Here is an 18,568-nt window from a genome sequence, read left to right on the forward strand (position 1 = left end):
CGTACGAATTCGCTACACAAACCTGCACCCTTTGAAAAATATATTTCAATAATAAGTGCAATTCAAAAATAGAAAAGATGTTAATTAGCATTTGTACATGTATATCATCATTTTCTGCAACACACACCATTATAGACTTCAAATTCACATTCATTAATTCAACGAAAGAACCTAGCTAATATTGCAGGTTTACATGAGTCTTAAAGATACTATGTCTCTTTTGCAGCCAACCTCAAATTCTGTAGAACTTTGCAGGAATTATGAATGTCATGTATGTCCTATCTGTAACATTTGAACGTTAGCAGTGTCCTAATATTCAAATTATACATGGAAACCCGTTTACTTGCTAGACTTCACTGTCAGACACTATTGAGTGACTGACTTGCTTTTTTCTTCTTTGGTAATAACATACATAACATGAGCTGTAAGGGGCACATGAGCATTTGTCTATATAGACCCACCTCTTGTAATCACCAAAATTAAACTGAACTAGACTTTAATTCGTCACTTTGACGAATTAGGTGATACGTATGCTAATGATTTACATAATAAAGAATGCATTTTCACGATGTCATATTGTTATATAAAATGCTTCTCCCATTATAATCTATCCATATGTCAAGTGTCTACTGTTTAGCCTTGATCATTATAGATGTATGGAAGATATATTGAGACAATTTGACCATTGACCCTAATTAACATAATGAGGCCTACACATACACATTACATATTCCGTGGTAAGAATGAAGTAAGCGAGGGAAAATGGAGGCAATGACAAACGAGTAAGAGAGAGAATATGGCCGGGTTCAAATTAAGTGTTCTTTAAATTATTAAACCCGGTACTGAGGATCTTTTTATCTGCCATGTTTTTGTTATTTGATGGCTTTTGACGCTACATAGAAATGCCGTCTTTTGTCACCAAATATTGTTCAAATAGCATTGTAGAGACGATGAACAACTACTAACGCAAAGTCGTTAGCCATGAGAATATCAATTTCTATCTCGTTCTGCTAAATAACCCGAACAATAGAATCAACCAAGTGGAATCAACTGTTAACGAATTTATCACGAGTTCTGAAATTTCAATTTGTTACTGCACGTCATAATAGTATTAAAGAGCAGCAAAGGCGAACGATTGTCGCTAAAATTCAGAAATTGTTGCTTAGATTGGTTAAATCACTATGAGACATCAAGCTTCGTAGAACTAGGATCGACAAACATGATATTGTTTTGAAAACAGTCTGAAAAATTGGAGGTAGAATGAATAAGAGATAATGTGGACATGAAAACAAGTGCATTATGTCCATGTTAATCCCCTAGTTCCAAAATCATGATTGTATTCTCTATATATTAATAATAATTATAATAATAACTTTTTCTTATATGGCGCTTTTTCAGGAGGGCCCTATCAAAGCGACTTACAGATATAATGTTATTACCCCGGTCATCCTATATAATTTATTTCAATTTAAAATAGAAATTCTAATGTTCCTTCTTTTGGCTTGATAACATTTCAGCAACGAATTGACAATTTTGGTAGACATCTTGGATGTATCATAGCAATAAATTCTTGGCACATGACGTATTGTGTATACGATAATAATGATACGAAGAAGAAGCATACAAATAACTATAAGAATAATAACAATAACACATACTTACTATATAATAATGATTATAATTACGATATTTACTATAATAATAAATATAACAAAGATAATAATAATGATTATTATGATACTGCTGCTATTACTACTACTACAACTACAACTACTAAGAAGAAGTAAATGAAGAAAAAGGGGTAGGAGAAGAATCATTTCAGCGATATTAATGAGTATATTCTCAATGATTGAGGCATACACGTGCATACACATTACATATTCCGTGGTAAGAATGAAGGAAACGAGGGAAAATGAAGGCAATGACAAACGAGTGCGACAGAGAGAGAGAGAGAGACAGAATATGGCCGGGTTCAAATTAAGTTTCCTTTAAATCAGACCCAGTACTGACAATCTTTTTATGTGCCATGTTTTCGTTATTTGATGGCTTTTGACGCTACATAGAAATGCCGTCTTTTGTCACCAAATATTGTTCAAATAGCATTGTAGAGACGATGAATAACTACTAACGCAAAGTCGTTAGCCATGAGAATATCAATTTCTATCTCGTTCTGCTAAAGTGGAATCAACTATTAAACGAATTTATCATGAGTTCTGAAATTTCAATTTGTTACTGCACGTCATAATAGTATTAAAGAGCAGCAAAGGCGAACGATTGTCGCTAAAATTCAAAAATTGTTGCTTAGATTGCTTAAATTACCATGAGACATCAAGCTTCATAGATTGAAGACCAATCTAATTGAAGACCAATCTAAGACGCGTTTATAGTGACGGCTGACTTCTGTGGGACGTTTAAAATTTAATGGCGATCATTTAAGTTCGATCGTCATCACAAGTGCATGTAAAAACCGAAGTTTGATTTGGACTCGTCGTCTTTGACCACAAATTTCATCATGATCCCGTCATCAAAATGGAAAATAAATGTCACAAGTAATTTAAAAAATAACCTCAGCAACAACACAATAATTTTTTTTGAGAAATTCGAATTTTGATAGACATGTGATGATATTTTTTCACCTAACACATGAACAATATGTCCACCCATGGCAAATTTGGTATCAAAATGTGCGGGAGACATGAGGGAAACAGTCATGAAATTTCAGCCCCAAAGGTTCAGGGGTTTTGATGCAGCGGCAAAAAATCGACGGGGGGCATTTTGCCCCCCCCCCCCCCGACCTTATTAGGGTTAAGACATTTTAATACATCATATGTACTTCATATTAAAAGTTTTAGAACATTCACTCGATCACCAAAAATAATGCACCTGTACAGATGTGTATTAATGGCTTGCCATATGATGTTGGTGCCGGGCTGGGATTCGAACCCTCAACCTTGGATTGAGAATCAAGTAAATGGACCACCTATACCACAACTCCCTCCACAAGAATGTTTCTTCAGTTTCACTTTATGTTCTAAGGTTAAAAGAAAAATATTTCACAACCAAAAATATCTACAAATACAGTTTCATCTAGAGATTTCAGGACCATCGTTCAACCAACGCAATGCTATATGAATTTAAGATTCAAATGCAAAGTTCTCGTATACAGAGCATCATTCAAACAACGCAATGCTATATGAATTTAAGATTCAAATGCAAAGTTCTCGGGTACAGAACACCATTCAACCAACAAAGCTATATGAATATGAGATTCAAATACAAAGTTCTCGGGTACAGAACACCATTAAACCAACAAAGCTATATGAATTTAAGATTCAAATGCAAAGTTCTCGTATACAGACCACCATTCAACAAACGCAAAGCTATATGAATTTAAGAATCAAATGCAAAGTTCTCGTATACAGAGTACGGTTGTTGAGGCTTTGACTTCGGTCTATCCTGGCTCCTCTCAGTCTCTACATTGCCATACACGAGTGCGGTGGCACCTGCTTCCTGCGGATCAGTGACCTCATACGGGTTCTCCCCCGGGTCAAGTGTATAGTCGATCTCGACATTGCCATACGTGTGATCCTCTATCGGGTATGGAAGCTGCTCATAGTTTTCAGTGTGCAGGTATTCACGGATGACTTCGTAGGTGAAAGCATATTCCTCCTGAATAAAATAGACAGGGAATGTTCTTGTTTACTACCTGATATGTATTCACATACATATATGTGGATATGGGGAAATGAAGATTAGAATTTTAAAAAATAGAAGAAAGATGATATTGTATAAGGAAGAAAATGTACGCATATATAGGATTCAGAAGCTGTATTCCTCTCATGTTAACAAAATAGATACGAAATAGTCATAGATTTGACACCGATCAGAATATTCCGAATATCTATTAATATTTAAATTTTTCCACTGCATACCATAGCACAACGAGAAAGAATGTTTACATGTTGTAACTATACATGGTACGGAACTATTTTATCTTTCTTTAAACTAATATCATTTCTGGCTTTATCTTGGTTTTGGAAAACAATCGTTTGTCAGCACAAACACGCTTGTGTGTAGAGTCTATGACATGGGGAAAATGAGACCAACGTGTGTGAAGCAATGAAGCGCGACTTTGCGAAACGAATGGTGGTTTCCTATTCTGTATGGCCCGAATTCACAAAGCAAGGTTTGAGCTCAAACCTCCCTTTGTTTCGCCAAACCTCCTTTTGTTCTTTACAAACCAGGTTTGTAAAGAAACGCGTAAAACGCGTCATATGACGTACGAAAACCAAGGTTTGTTGACAAACCTTCTCTGTGAGTTCGGGCCAATATGTCTATGTTTGACTAGTGTGCTAAGGAAAGAAATCAGTTTTCATACCTCGGTTTGAACGAACTGCATCCTATCAGCTCGCAGTATCTTGACTGTCTGGAAAATATCGACGGAATCTCCCTCAGCTATCTGAGCGATACACTCCATAGCAGTGCAAAACACACCTGTTCGCCCAGAACCACTCCTTTAATGTCACACAAAAGTCAAACATGTTTAAATTATCAAGGTTCAATGAGCATTGGACTCTTTTGTAAACTTATTGTTCAGAATTGAATCAAATAAATTTCATTTTTAGTAATATAGTTCTCGTCACCGAATTCACCTGATTTTCTAATGTATTTCAATTGTTTCATGTTTATCCCCAGAACCACTGGTTATGAAGTATTTATACTTTACATGATGGCATCTCTATAGAAACTGATGAAATCCATTATGTATATATCAACTTTTGCCGATGGAAAGCTTTCTTTAAGAGATATGCATACACTGATTTAATCAACATGTTATTGGCTAAACGTTGTAGTTGAGTTTTTAAGATGTTTTAATTATTGTCTTGGTAGCAAAAAATAAACCCCAGCTAAATTATTTTGGGTCCGATCCTGTTACCACGGACTTTACATCAATTGCGAATGTGAATGATTAGTAGGCATTGAAAAGATCCTAGACTTACAAACAATGGACAAGAATGGAGAATTCCTTCTTTTTGTTAGTGGAACTTTTGACAGCACGGATGAGCTTCATCAACGACCTAGCCCCTGGTTGTTGATCTGATCCATGTTTAGGCCATCCATGGAACTGGTACTGAGTGACGGTGTGACTGGCCTGAAAGGAAACGTAACCAAATAATCCATGACAATGAATGTATAATGCGTATAAGAATTGGTCGATGCATTGCATCCTATTAGTATGTTCTACTAGAAAAGGATAATAAAGTTACTTTGGCTTTACGCTCACAAATTTGTATTTGTCTATGTTTCAAAAACAAAATAGTAATGCAAAGAGAAGGTTGAGTTCTGAAAAAAGATAAAGAATAACAATTGTTGAGGATTCCCATCCTTTTTATGTCAATCTGAAAGATTGTAGATAGCAGAAATGTCATCTGAAAATGATTACTTTTCAAATGCCCTCATATTTGTGTAGTATATTTGTGTTATTTGTGTGTGTATATATGTGTAGTCCTAATAACAATACATGAATGCAGTGCAGGTAATATTCAGCAACACTGAGTCAAATTAATTTGATTTTGATCATTCCAAGACCTCACAGTATTATGTTCTACAAATTCAACTTCTGTTCACAGTTGCTCAGTTCCACACAGTTTCTTTCACAATGTCAAACGTTCTCCCATGACTAACTCAGATTTAACTTTAAAGGGATCCGGTAACTTTGTCTCAGATTCTGAAACAAAATTCTGGATTTAGCTCATGATGCAATGATAATTATAAACCTTTAGGTCAGTCAGGAACCCCATGACTTTTACAAGCCGATCGCCTGTCTGATTATCAAGATATTTATGATTGGAATTACAAATTTTGAAAACCGTTCGCCTGACGGTTTTCATAACACTACAGTCTATTGGGGAAAACGAGTATGGTAAAACCGGTCACTCCAAGATTTTTACTTTTTTGAGGCACTTCTTGATCATTTTGAAGCGCAATTTTTTTAGGGCTTCAATATTACACCATATCACAGACACTGATAACACGTAGGCCCGTGTATCTCAGATTTAACATTGTTAAACGATCCCTTTAAGCATAAGTGCGAAATTATCAATGATCATATCTCTAGATAATTTACATTCATTAAGTCGCATTTCATCGACTTTGTAAAACCGTTCCGGTTGAATTCATAATGTAGTTTTCAGAAAATATTAGGTTACTCGTTCCTTTAAAAAAAAAAAATTTCAAATGAGGGCATCACATCAATGTTCCCCGCCCCTTCTTCAACAAGTACTATTATCGTAAAAGAAACATATGAAATAAGACATACTTTAGAGTTTCTGGTAACTTTCAGTTGCCGAGTGGTCACGTCTCCATCAGATGATGTTGATAAGATTGAAACTGAATATGATCCGAACTTAGCCGAGTCATCGTTAGGCCAGTATTGTGCACAGCTCTAGAAGGAGGAGAGGTAAGGCTATTGATAAAATGGTAGTAATGTTGGTCCTTCCTTCTTTGTCCGCTCCATTCCTGACTTAATATATTTATATCTCTCACTCTCACCGTTTTTATTTTCTTGAATCACTATTTCTAATATTTTTAGCCATGTTAGTTCTTAAATGAGCCTTATTGACATTGTGACAGATTAGCCTTGTGCGACCTTCTTCTTAATATTCTACAACTAAGTTATTACTACTACTACTTCTACTACTACTACTACTACTACTACTACTTTTAATACTTCTATTACTACTTCTTCTACTACTATTTATATTAACAATAGTTCTACTACGACTACTACTGCTACTACTACTACTACTTTATCATAATTGACAAGTACCCCCTCCCCCTTGCACTACCGTTGGGAAATCGATCTTTAAACATGTTAAATTGATTATGGATTACATTTATCATAACAAAAGAAGGAATAAAAACAACAAGGTCTTTAAATCTCCGAAACTCAAACTGCGACAAACTATTAACCGTCCAAACTTTAAAATTGGCATTTACTCGTACTTCTACCTTGTCGCTTTGGCCCTTATCATTAAGCATAACGATAGTGGATGGTTTGAAGTCGAAGACCATAGACCAGAAATCAGACACAGTGGTTGGCAGCGGCATCTGGGTTGTCATGAATGTACAGTGGACTCCCTGAAAGATGAAGGGAGAATAATTATAATATCCGATAACAACATGAGAACCTCACCACCTACTCCCATTGTCATGAAATACTCTCAGAGCAGCCAGTGTCAGTATCTTCGAAGCACGGCCCACTAAATGCACTACAGCCCCACCCTACATTCTCTACATGACTAACAATCAAGTTTTGATGCAACCTAGTTTATAATACACATAGCAATTCTTATATATTCTATAGTACATTCCATCTTATAATGGCGACAGTACATGTACATTAAAGGATATACGTAAATATACAACTCAATCAACGACAGTGATGTAACTATTGAAAGAAACTGGAAAAAATTTATTATGATAGTTTTGACATCCATCATTATAAGCGCACAATATACAGCTGTCAAATTCATTTTCCAAGTTTTTGTATTAAAAAAGGTCACTAAAATGCCATGAGGCAGCAACTACGAATATTGTTTGTATTAATCATCAACGATATCAATAATACTGATAAAAGTACAATATATAAATTTGGCAATTGCATACGCTCAAGACGTTTACTTTTACTGTTGAGTACGAGACAAATGAAGATTTACGTAAACGGTATTTATGTCATTTAATCCTACAGAATTTTCTGACACTAAATAACGTGTAAATTGAATTTACATTACATGAAAATTGAATCACTTGACTGAGAAAGAACTTCTCACCTTCATGTAACTAGCATTGATGTAATCATGATCTGAGGAGTCTAGTATCACACGATTCCTCTCCACTAGAATGGTATGGAAACAAGAGGAATTTTAAAACAGCGTTTAGCTACAACTAAAAATATATTCTTTGATAGAGATATTGGTTTTTAGTTATGTGTGTATTTCAGTTTTGTTTTTGAGTATCTTTCTATACATGCAAACAGCGGATCCAGGTAATAATGGGGTCACCCGCCCTCCCCCTCTCCATCACCACCTTAATTAAGAGAAAATTAAATGTGATATCACCTCTCCGCCTTCGAGTTACATTTAACATTTTCAAAGCTTTAAGTACCCCCCCCCCCCCCCCAACGACCGCACCGTCCACCTTGCACCGTCTCTAGACAATCCTGAATTTCCACTATGGTGTTGTTTCATGAGCTCCTGACAGCGTCATAATTTCACCATGGCGTTCCATACATATATATATATCTTTAGTCAAGAATCTACGATTAACATTCGTGCACCAACACAAATGTGGTTTCAACATTGGTGGGTGGGGAGTGTGTGCGTGTGTGGTAGCGATGGAAAGGGGCACCGTTCTCAAGTGTGGTACAGGAGCCGAATGGGATCGACATTTAAGTGGGGTAGGGGCGGGCAGAAGATTTTTAATGAGGGGAGAAACAGTCTTAGACTGAGGGGAAATGACAGGGGTGGTCCGTTGTGTTCACCCAATTCTAGTGACATCCCTGCAAAATAAATACACATCAAAGAGAGACTCAGTTTCATAATGACGGTGATAACAGTCCGGCGTTGAACTTGGGTATTCCACAAAATATTTTAAACTGTTAAGTATTTGCTTTTATAACGTTTATAGAAAATGATTTGTTTGCATGCTAGTATTACTTACATGGTAGGTTGTTTCCGTATCTATTCTTTGGTTGATTATCTGGAGTGCGTCCTGATCTTGTTTGAGAAGCGGGAGGATCAGGACAGAGGCTCTTCAAAGTCTGATTAAAATCAGAGAGTATGACGTTTCATTTACATAAAGAATTACTTTGATAATAATCAACTTAAGTTCTGGTATATTTTTCACGCATGCAGAAATATAGATTCAGCTTCTTACTGCGCATTTTATCCACCCGAGGGATTTTCAAGATGTCAATAAAACCGTATTATTATCTTGGCTTTATCCTAGCTGCCTCGATGTTCTGAAAGCACTCAATACATTACAGTTACTTCCTAGTAGGTATTCATTCACTCAACCTAAGTTTAGGTAGTGCTCACTTGATTCACAGTGCAGAAATTCACGAATCACGACATCGCTAACATTTTTTTCTATAAAAGCCCAAGAGCTGGTTTGTGAATGGGATCTTTTCTTTTAGTCCATAAAATGTTTCCTCTGGACACAGGCCATTTTTTAAAAGTAGTTTCGTTGAAACTAAGATATAATGCTCACCATGCCCTCCCCCTCTCCCTCCCTCTCTCTCTCTCTCTCCCTCTCTCTCTCTCTCTCTCTCTTTTTCTCTCGTCCAGGTTTCCTGAACCTCCCGTCTATAAAATAATGTAGTCTATTAATGTAGGATATAAATGTTAAAAGAGGTGGAGAAAGACCTACATAGGGCGTGTGTGTGTGGTGTGTGGATCTGCCCTTGGCAGACGACCTGGGGAAAGAAATAAAGGACGTAACTGTCACCAGACATTCATTAATGATCAACTTCTGATGAAGATTGGGATGTGTTACCTGGAACTCCTTGGTCATCTTGGACCGTCCATGTCCATCGCCTGAAGTGTGTAAGTCTTGTAGATGATCAGTGAAATGAACGACAGGGATCAGGGTATTCCTCCAGAGAAGATCCTCAAGGACAGCCCCGTAGATGAAGGCATACTGCTCCTGTATGCATTTAAGGAACGAATACTTCAAAATCAATTACATCTCATCTACTAAAAAGTCAGATTTACGACATGCGAGAATACGTGAAAAATAAGAAGTAAGGGTAAAACAAACAATATCTAATGCTCATTTCTCGTCAATGATCTTGATATCAAAACCATTTCCTATGATACTTTTTTGATTTACATCTTTTAAAAAAGAGGAAAAAACGATGTTTACATGCATATGTAGAGGTGGCGTGGTCAAGTGGATATGTCACGGGACTGTCGATCACGGTTCGAGTCCCGCCGCGGCACTAATGTCCAGCCGTGCTAAAGCCAGGGTAGTAATCGGGAGCGCCAGGAGTGTTTGACAGACATGAGCGCAATACAAGAACCCACCATTATTATTATTATTATTATTATTATTATGCCTACTGATATTGTTTTTAATTCCACTAACGTCACGCAGAATAATTATAATACCAGTCTCCGCAAAAGTGTGCACACATTAGATTGAAATCGGATGAATTAGGATGAAATCCATCGGTCTTATCAGTGTCTAAACTGAAAAGATTGTGTGTCAACGGCAGCAGCAGTTGATGTTTAAGAGGTAACTGACCTGTGTTTGGACCATGAATGGTCGCTTCTGTCTGATGTTCGTCACGAAGTTGAAGACATCTACCATTCTAGTTGTTTTGGCGTGAGCTACGACGCTATCGATACTGATCACCACGCCTGTTCGTCCAACACCAGCACTGGATAGAAAATATAACGGTCAATTAATAAGTCATGTGTGTTTAAAATGTGATTTGTAAGCATCACGTTGCATTCTCTCTGGAGATAACTATGTCTACGCACACTAGCTATTGAACGATAAAACAAAAGTGAGCAAAATGTTCAAGCAATATCAATATGCGTAAGTGTGGAACACAAGGTTTCCCTGTAGTAAAGCCCTAGCATTATACCCTCTTATATTAAGAAGCTCTATTTCGGTTGGAATCTACTAGTGTCATTCCTAATTCTCATAGTTTTGTTGTATATCTTAAACAATTTAACATTTTCATGATCTTAAAGACTTTCGAAAAAATAAGCCTCAGCCGATTTCAATAACCGTGGGCGTCATCTATAACAATGTGCGAGCAAAACGATGACATACTATGTAATCCGAACTTGATAACAAAAAAATAATACAACAAAGTGCATTGACTTGATTTCTTGAGAGCCTTGACGATCGCGTCCATGGTATTTTTTTTAATCAAGTTGAAATTGACCAAGAAGCCTACCTGCAATGAATGATTAGAGGATGAGTGAACTGTCCATGATCAGCTTTGACTTCCTTGATGAACTTGAGCAGTGATGAGGTGTGCTTAGGAACACCCTTGTCAGGCCACTCTGTGAAGTGGAACTGAGTGACGGTCCTATAGTCGTCACCCTAGTAGGGAGAACAACACATGTCATGCACAGTGAGAATGAATGAATTTTAAAGAAACTTTCTTACCGATTATCAAACATCTTTATCCGTTTTAATGTCAATGGTGTCACCTTTTCCAGTGTTTTCATGCACTAAACTTAGTTTTGGAACGTCTTCCCGGCTGAAAGACAGAAAGGGCTCAAGATGTGACGTAACAATGTATATGCAGATTTGTTATATACCTACCTTTATCATCTTCATTGTCCGTTTAATTCCACCTGTGCATGCATCCAGGGAAACCAGTTCCACTTTGATATTTCCATTCTTCACCGAATCGCCTTGTCGATTAGGCCAATATTGGCGGCATTTGATCTATTCCAAGCAATCAAACATAAATAAATCAAATCAAAGAACTCTACGCTTTTATCTCAGCAGAAAAATATAATATGTCTTGTTTAATAATAATACCAAAAATAATCTGTATTTATGTAGCGCTTATTACAAAATAACGTGTTTAATGGCGCTTTACAGATACCATTATCCCGGTCAATTATTCACGCACAATGTGCACAATCTCCAATACCTGGAAAGTTTTCCTACCATAATTATGGTCACCGTAAGGGCATATGGCAATTACTAACGCAAAGGCTTCCGTCGTCTCCCCTGAATACGGATTGGCAAATGTAGAATAATGATTTGAAGGGGATCGAACCAACGGGCCTTTGCATTCCATGTTAAGTGCATAATCTACTCCACTACGACTAAGCCATATTATAGTTAATTAATCATCCGTCTTTCCTAGAACACTACTTGTAAGCCTACTATTTACATTGAGCAATACTTGTTTTAGTATTAAAAACGCCGCTCTGTAAATGTTGGAGTGTAACTACATGCGTTATATTAAGTTCATGTTCAATTTTATATTATAGAAAGGGGGCTTTCCCTAATGTGACTGGTGTCTATTAGCGGTCGCGATCAACATATCTGTGTAGACGTTAGGATATAAACATAATTAATCAATAAGTCGGAGTATCAGAATAATTCGAGGTTCACATTGTTTTTAAGGTGTTCATGGTCAGGAGTATCCAGTGATGGCTCTGGTACCAAAATAAACAAAAGCAAGTGTTAAGAAGATATAAAGGAAGATATTAAAGCTGAAATAGTAATCAAACTGACTTTAGTCATCTGAATTCTATAATTCGAGTTAAAATATCGTTGGAATGAAAATACTATTTACTGACCTTATCTCCTTCCTTGAGCTTCGTTACCATGGCAACAGTCGTCACATTTTCCTGCCAGACCATCCTCCAGAAATCATCCATAGACGCAATGTTGGGTCCTTAAAAACATAAATTATGGGCTCATCGAAAATCACATTTTCAATTGCTATATGACAATGAATTATGTCTTGCTTCAGTTTATTATTTCGTTTATACAACAAAAAACATATTAAGTTGAAATCGAGTCACCTACAAATATACGTCTTACAATTTGTATTAATAAATGAATCCTAGTTAAACGTGACGGAGAAATGAGAATGGACATACCTTGTGATGCAATGTAAGCCTTGTCATTGTCAAAACTCTGTATGTGAAGGGAACAAAAATATAGTTCATTTAATCAAAAGTAGATCAAAATGCAACTTTACAAATATCAAAGCTTGGGGAGAATTGTAATCTCTGTTTTAATATAGCACTGCTTTGTCAGAAAAGAAGATCAAGAAAATCCCAGTCATATAAGGAATTATATTACAGCTTCAACCAATGGTAGGATATCCATCACATGTGTGCTATGTGTGTTGTGCGTAAGTGAGTGGGTAGTTGCGCGGGTGTGTTTGTATCGTGAGTGTGTGTGTGTGTGTGTGTGCGCGCGTGCGCGTATGTGTAGATATGTATGCGCTTGTGCATGAATTGTGTAACGATCCAGCGCAGGAAACGTGTCATCTACTTCAGGTAGTCCGTCAACTCATGCTACATCCTGTTAATATAACAATTTTTTATTTATTTATTTATTTTTTTTTTTTTTGGGGGGGGGGTAAATTCTATCGCATAATTTGATTCAATATATCACATTGGACGCTTCATTCAAGGATGACCCACTTTATAACATCATAATAAAATGAAACGGTAATGACAATCTTTTCATAATTAAAGTATAAATAAATTGATACATGCCACCTTACTTACGGGAATGTAAGAAGCGTTAAAGTAATCGGAATGAGGGATATCGTCGATTACTTCTAACTTCACCCTCGCCGAATCATCTGGATAAAAGATAGGATATAAACAAAATAAATTTAGCCCGTAGCTTTTAACTGATGTTTTTTGTTTAGTCCTTTTTGTCGTTTATCTTCGTTATCAATTTCCGGTAGAGTAGCATAGAAATTAAAGCGAACATTAAAAACAAAAAACACTATTTAGGTTTCAAATGAAGAGATTCGACTACGGACATAAATCTTTAATTTGTTTTTATTGAGAGTTTAATAAAACTCGCAACGTCTCTTTACAGAATAAATATTTAAAACTCATATTATAAAAATAAAATTATGATATTGAACTGATAGCATACATCAGTAAATACATTGGTACACTGTAAATCATACGAATTATGATTCTCCATTGCAGCAATCAGCGCTACAGTTGCAAACTACTTTTATCAACACAACGATAAATACATTATCTGGAGCTTTAAGTTCATTGCACCAACTTGTATAGCTATACCTAACAAGTCCTAACAACATAACAAAGGACATGTTATTTTATATACTCACATGGTAAGATATTCTTGTATCTGTTTTTCTTGAGGTTGATCTCCTTTTGAGCCACGGTCTGAGGATAGATGTCTGGGCCAGGTAAGTCCTAGAAGAGAAAAGAAATATAATTTTCAGAAAGAAATACTACAAATAAACATGAGGTCTATATTCGAGACTAGAGCAAAAGGTGGCTGACAATACATTATTTCGATTGTATGCAGTATGAAATGAAGGGTCTGCGTTTCAGTAGAGAGAAATTTGGTGGACCCTAAGGTGAAAATATAAAACAATAATTCCCACGACGATAGACTTTCTAAAATCGAATAGTTATGCTTTTTTACCAAACTATTTTATTGAGTCTTTATTCTATCACGTCATTTGATTCATATCAGGAAAGATCTTGTTAGGACAATGAATCTCGAATGGTATGACATTGATAGAACAGCGGCTGATCCCCTGATCGAACGCACTGCAAAGAGAGCTTGCTACCTCGTGTTCTCAACAGCACAGGAATACATAAATTAGCACACATTCCCTTGCCAAAACATTTGTCAAGCGTAAAACATTAAAAAAAGAAGACATATTTCTTGTTAATAGAAAGTGTATTCATTTAACCTACATGAAATTCCCCGGAGAAGAGCGCACTGTGTCTGTTGTTTTCGATAAATGCAGGAAACTGAGCCACGGGTATCGGTTGACGTTTGCCAAGAGGTTTGTTGCTAGATCTGCCAGGAGATCCCTCGGTGGAATCAAGGTCTAAGCATTTAGTTTCCTGTAAAAGAGGCTTCTTGACTGCTACAGCTGGTTTAGGTCTTGTGCTCCTTGCATGCCCACCACAGTAATCATTTTCTGACATAATACAAACAGAAAAAAGTTAGCATGTACTTCTTTTGTATGAGGAAGAGACCTAGCGTGGCATCAGCCTATGTACAACAAATAACCAAAGAAATACTTGGTTCCTTACACTTGATTCATTTGTATTTCTCTCAAAAAGTTGCCTGGTTTGTTACATCATGAAACGGTGGAGGGAATAATTGAATTGTCAGAATTATATGGAGTTAAAAAAACGAAATATGAAGTCACTTTTTTGTCAATTACCTTGTCGCTCCATGCTATTTTGATGATTACAATTATTTAACTTGATCATAATACTTACAATACAAAACAAATGCCTACCTTCTAATGAAGTGTCTTGGAAATCAGCTGATGCCTGAAATCGTTCCTCGATGTTTTCTATTTTAGATGGATTATCATTTCTTTAAAAAGAAAAAAAAAGAAGTTTTAATGCAAACTATCGAAAGCGAACAATATGTGACAAGAAGAGAAATTTACGAGAGCTGGTAAATATCAGACTTTATCGATAAAGTATTCATTGAAGAGACAAATAGAGAATTATCAGAATATTGATAGACATTGATTTTCCTATTCTTCTTGTTCTTAAAGTCCGTACATCAATAAGTTTCCACTCACATTGAAAGTATGGTAGTACCCATACTGGATTACGATATAATTACGATATACATGAATTACAGCATAATACATGGTAAATTCGAATGATGACTGAAAATAGAAAATAGTTCACAAACCTTCGTCGTTTGAACACGATGATGACTACAATGATGATAATCAAAATGATCAAAATGGCGCCCACGGCTCCCCCAGCTGCCGGTGCTATAGAACCGCCACTTACACCACCAACACCTAGTCCAGTCATTACTGCAGTCGAAACGGTTGATGGACTCGGTGTAGTCGATGGAACAGGAACTCAATTTGTGATAAAACGAAAGAGAGTAATGAAATCAGACCTTATTATTTTCCTTCAAGAAATTTTTCAAACTCAGTTTGCAAATATGTTTCTATTCAGCCCCTGTATATGGGAAAAATATATATTCTGTCATCAATAGCAAAGAAAATTTGAGTTTTATTGATCGAAACTGCAAATGTAAATGATGTTCCCATTTTTAATCGGAATTTGCTCAAACTTTCACTGACCTTTCCCTCTCATTGTTCTGCTTCAATTTAAACTAAATTAATATCAGGGTGGACTTCCCGCTTAACAGTTTGATTACACGCATAACATTGTTTTCAACATAAAATTGATTACGGTTAAAAAGCATGCGCGATTAAGTTGGAAGAAATCTCATTGAACGGTGGCGATTGTATTTCATTTCGACCCTTTAAATAAATGTTTGAAAAGATTAAAGAAAATAAAAACCCGTTAGGGAACCCCGTGGTATGACGTGCTGGACAGTACAATAATATTTGCAAAGTGTGTGCATGTTTCTTTGATTTTGTCCCGCTTACTCAAAGAGAGCATTTTACCTATATAAGGATAGGGCAGAGGGTAGCTGTCCAGCAGAAAAGTTTTTGTAGTATTGTGAACATATCCCTTGTTATTAAATTGCTATGAATACTATCGCAGATACTTTTGAAAAATCATCCTATAGCAAATCCGATAGCCTGAAATGTCTGAAAAGTGCAATGATGCATTGTATAATCCGAATATATATTCTATGGGATATGCCTTAATGTATAGAAATTGCCCTGAGTTGATTTTCGACAGAATTTAGATGAAAGGGCTCACAATGCAATGTAATACAAATTAATTATAAAACTTACGACTTCTTGTTGTAATTGTCAATACTGGTCCTTGTTCTCCTTCACCTTTGATACCATCTCGTATCGCTGCAATCTGAACAGAGTACGTAGATCCTGGTTCAAGTCCACTGACGTTATACATGACCATCTCAGTAGCATTCTCAGCAGACCTCTTCGATACGGAACGGTCCGTTTTGTTCACCATGCTTGGAGGTTGTACTTCTTTAGCCAACACGACATTTCTACCTGATCGCACGTAGATCTTGTATCCAACAATAGGTCCGTCCCCGGTATCAGACCTAGGGTCCCATTGTCTCCAACTGAAGGCTGCGTGGAAGTATCCACTTTCAAGTAGTTCTGGTTCTCCATTAAAACTTGGTAAAACTGCAAAGTGTAAGAAATTGACATAGAGACATTTGGTAAAATATAGGACTCATTTATTGTAACTCATTGGTTTTTTCCCTTCCCCATTCGCCACCAAAGTATATAAGAGCAAAAGTAAGCAGGTTACGAATCTATTAATTGAACCTTGAAATCTTGTAACTATTATTTCATTTTACTACCTACAAGTTTATTGCATGGTAAAAATATGGGACATAATCTTTCGCAATTGATATGCAAAATGTTCGATACTGTAATAACCAAACATGCATAATAGATAATAACCAGAATAAAAACTGATAAGGTAATGTTATAATTCTATTTGGAAGGTATGTGTTACATGTTATTGTTTTTAAAACGAATAATTCATTTAAAAACGTGTAGAGTACAAAATGGAAACTGTTCATTGCTATGGGGATTGCTTACCAAAGAAAACTCTTGGAGGAAGCCTTACGAAAGCAAACTCTGAGAAATTCTCAGGCACCCCGATGAAGCAGTAAATGGGTTCTTCTGTCCCCGTATACAAGTGAATGAAAGAATTATTGAGGGTTGTTCCTAAAGTATCAGACATATTGAGAGTTATCCAGAGCGTTCCTACAGCTGCCTTTACATATTCAGAGGAAAGATGTTGTTCTGGTGACGCTGTGAAGGAACAGGAGAAGATCGCCACTCCTGGATTGGTCTTTTCCAAGCTCGTCTCAAATCGATCTAATTTTGGTAAAAGCGCACAACAGCATATTGAAACTTGGATGGCAGTTCAACAAACAGGCAGAGAGGGAGAGTCCAATGTCCCTACCCCACTCTATAGCAGGTATAAACCACTTTCGAACTTGTTAACACCATCAATTAATACATTCAAAACTTTATGCAAAAGGCTATTGAGATTCATGTACTTTAATTTATCAAGTCTTTTGCGATCGTCCTGACATACTATGATGGCTAAAGAGGGTTGGTAAGCTTCAAATCGAAAAAGTTCTTCTTTGATTCACTACTTGAATAATATAAGCAGCTCAGAAGTGATACTGAATGTATTTTTTATATCAATGAAATTTATATAATATGGAAGAATCGAATCATGCTTAATTTCCGTAATATTATTATTGGGACACTTGGCAGGAGCATGAATTCAATCCTAGCTACCTGTTTGGCATTTATCCCCGGTCCATCTTGGATGACAGGTGGATGAAGAACAATTACCAGTCAGAAAGTTACAATCCTCGGCACCACCAGAACAATGGCATGTCTTCGAACAAGAGCTGAAACATCCTGAAACTAAACAAGATAAATAAATTGTCTAAGGAGAAATTCCATCTTCCATAAAACTAGAATTTAAATTGAAATGAAGGAAGGAATATCGCATAATATTGGTGAGTTTATGAGAATAAACAGATACCAAATGTTCAGGTATAATATCATAAAGCCTTTTACAGGTCTTTTAAATAGTCAATCATGATAGTGAACAAGTTTAGCAATGGGTATTAAGAGCTCTTTGGTCACCTAGAGATGTTGATGATTTCATATCAATGTATTTCAATAATTGTCATAAAATATACTAGGAAATGGGTTTGATCAATGTTTATACATTGATAAAATGGTAGGGACTTTCATGCGAGGATTCGTAAACAAATTGTTGTTTTTAAACTTAAAATAATAATAATACATTAATAATAATAATAATAATAATAATAAATTTATAGTAATAATGATAATAATACATTTATAACAATAATACATTCATAG

The 18,568-nt window shown here is 36.1% G+C and overlaps 1 protein-coding gene across 1 annotated transcript; it reads right to left on the reverse strand.

Moving 5' to 3' along the window:
• Positions 1-2,272: 2,272 nt before the first annotated feature.
• On the reverse strand, positions 2,273-18,094 carry LOC115918771 (receptor-type tyrosine-protein phosphatase epsilon-like). Its single transcript, XM_030989866.1, has 21 exons — positions 17,969-18,094; positions 17,255-17,536; positions 16,469-16,831; positions 15,436-15,613; positions 15,026-15,105; positions 14,469-14,698; positions 13,868-13,955; positions 13,284-13,360; positions 12,645-12,681; positions 12,339-12,436; positions 11,344-11,469; positions 10,970-11,118; positions 10,306-10,441; positions 9,556-9,705; positions 8,722-8,821; positions 7,833-7,897; positions 7,012-7,140; positions 6,320-6,445; positions 5,001-5,152; positions 4,379-4,514; positions 2,273-3,669 (listed from the first exon to the last, which is right to left on the reverse strand). The coding sequence occupies exons 2-21, from the start codon at positions 17,397-17,399 to the stop codon at positions 3,391-3,393; spliced, it is 2,844 nt and encodes a 947-aa protein (XP_030845726.1). The 5' UTR covers positions 17,400-17,536; positions 17,969-18,094; the 3' UTR covers positions 2,273-3,390.
• Between the last annotated feature and the right edge of the window lie 474 nt (positions 18,095-18,568).

Source organism: Strongylocentrotus purpuratus, unplaced genomic scaffold (assembly GCF_000002235.5).
Source record: "Strongylocentrotus purpuratus isolate Spur 01 unplaced genomic scaffold, Spur_5.0 spur5_contig_843, whole genome shotgun sequence".
In the NCBI taxonomy this organism is placed as follows: domain Eukaryota; kingdom Metazoa; phylum Echinodermata; class Echinoidea; order Camarodonta; family Strongylocentrotidae; genus Strongylocentrotus; species Strongylocentrotus purpuratus.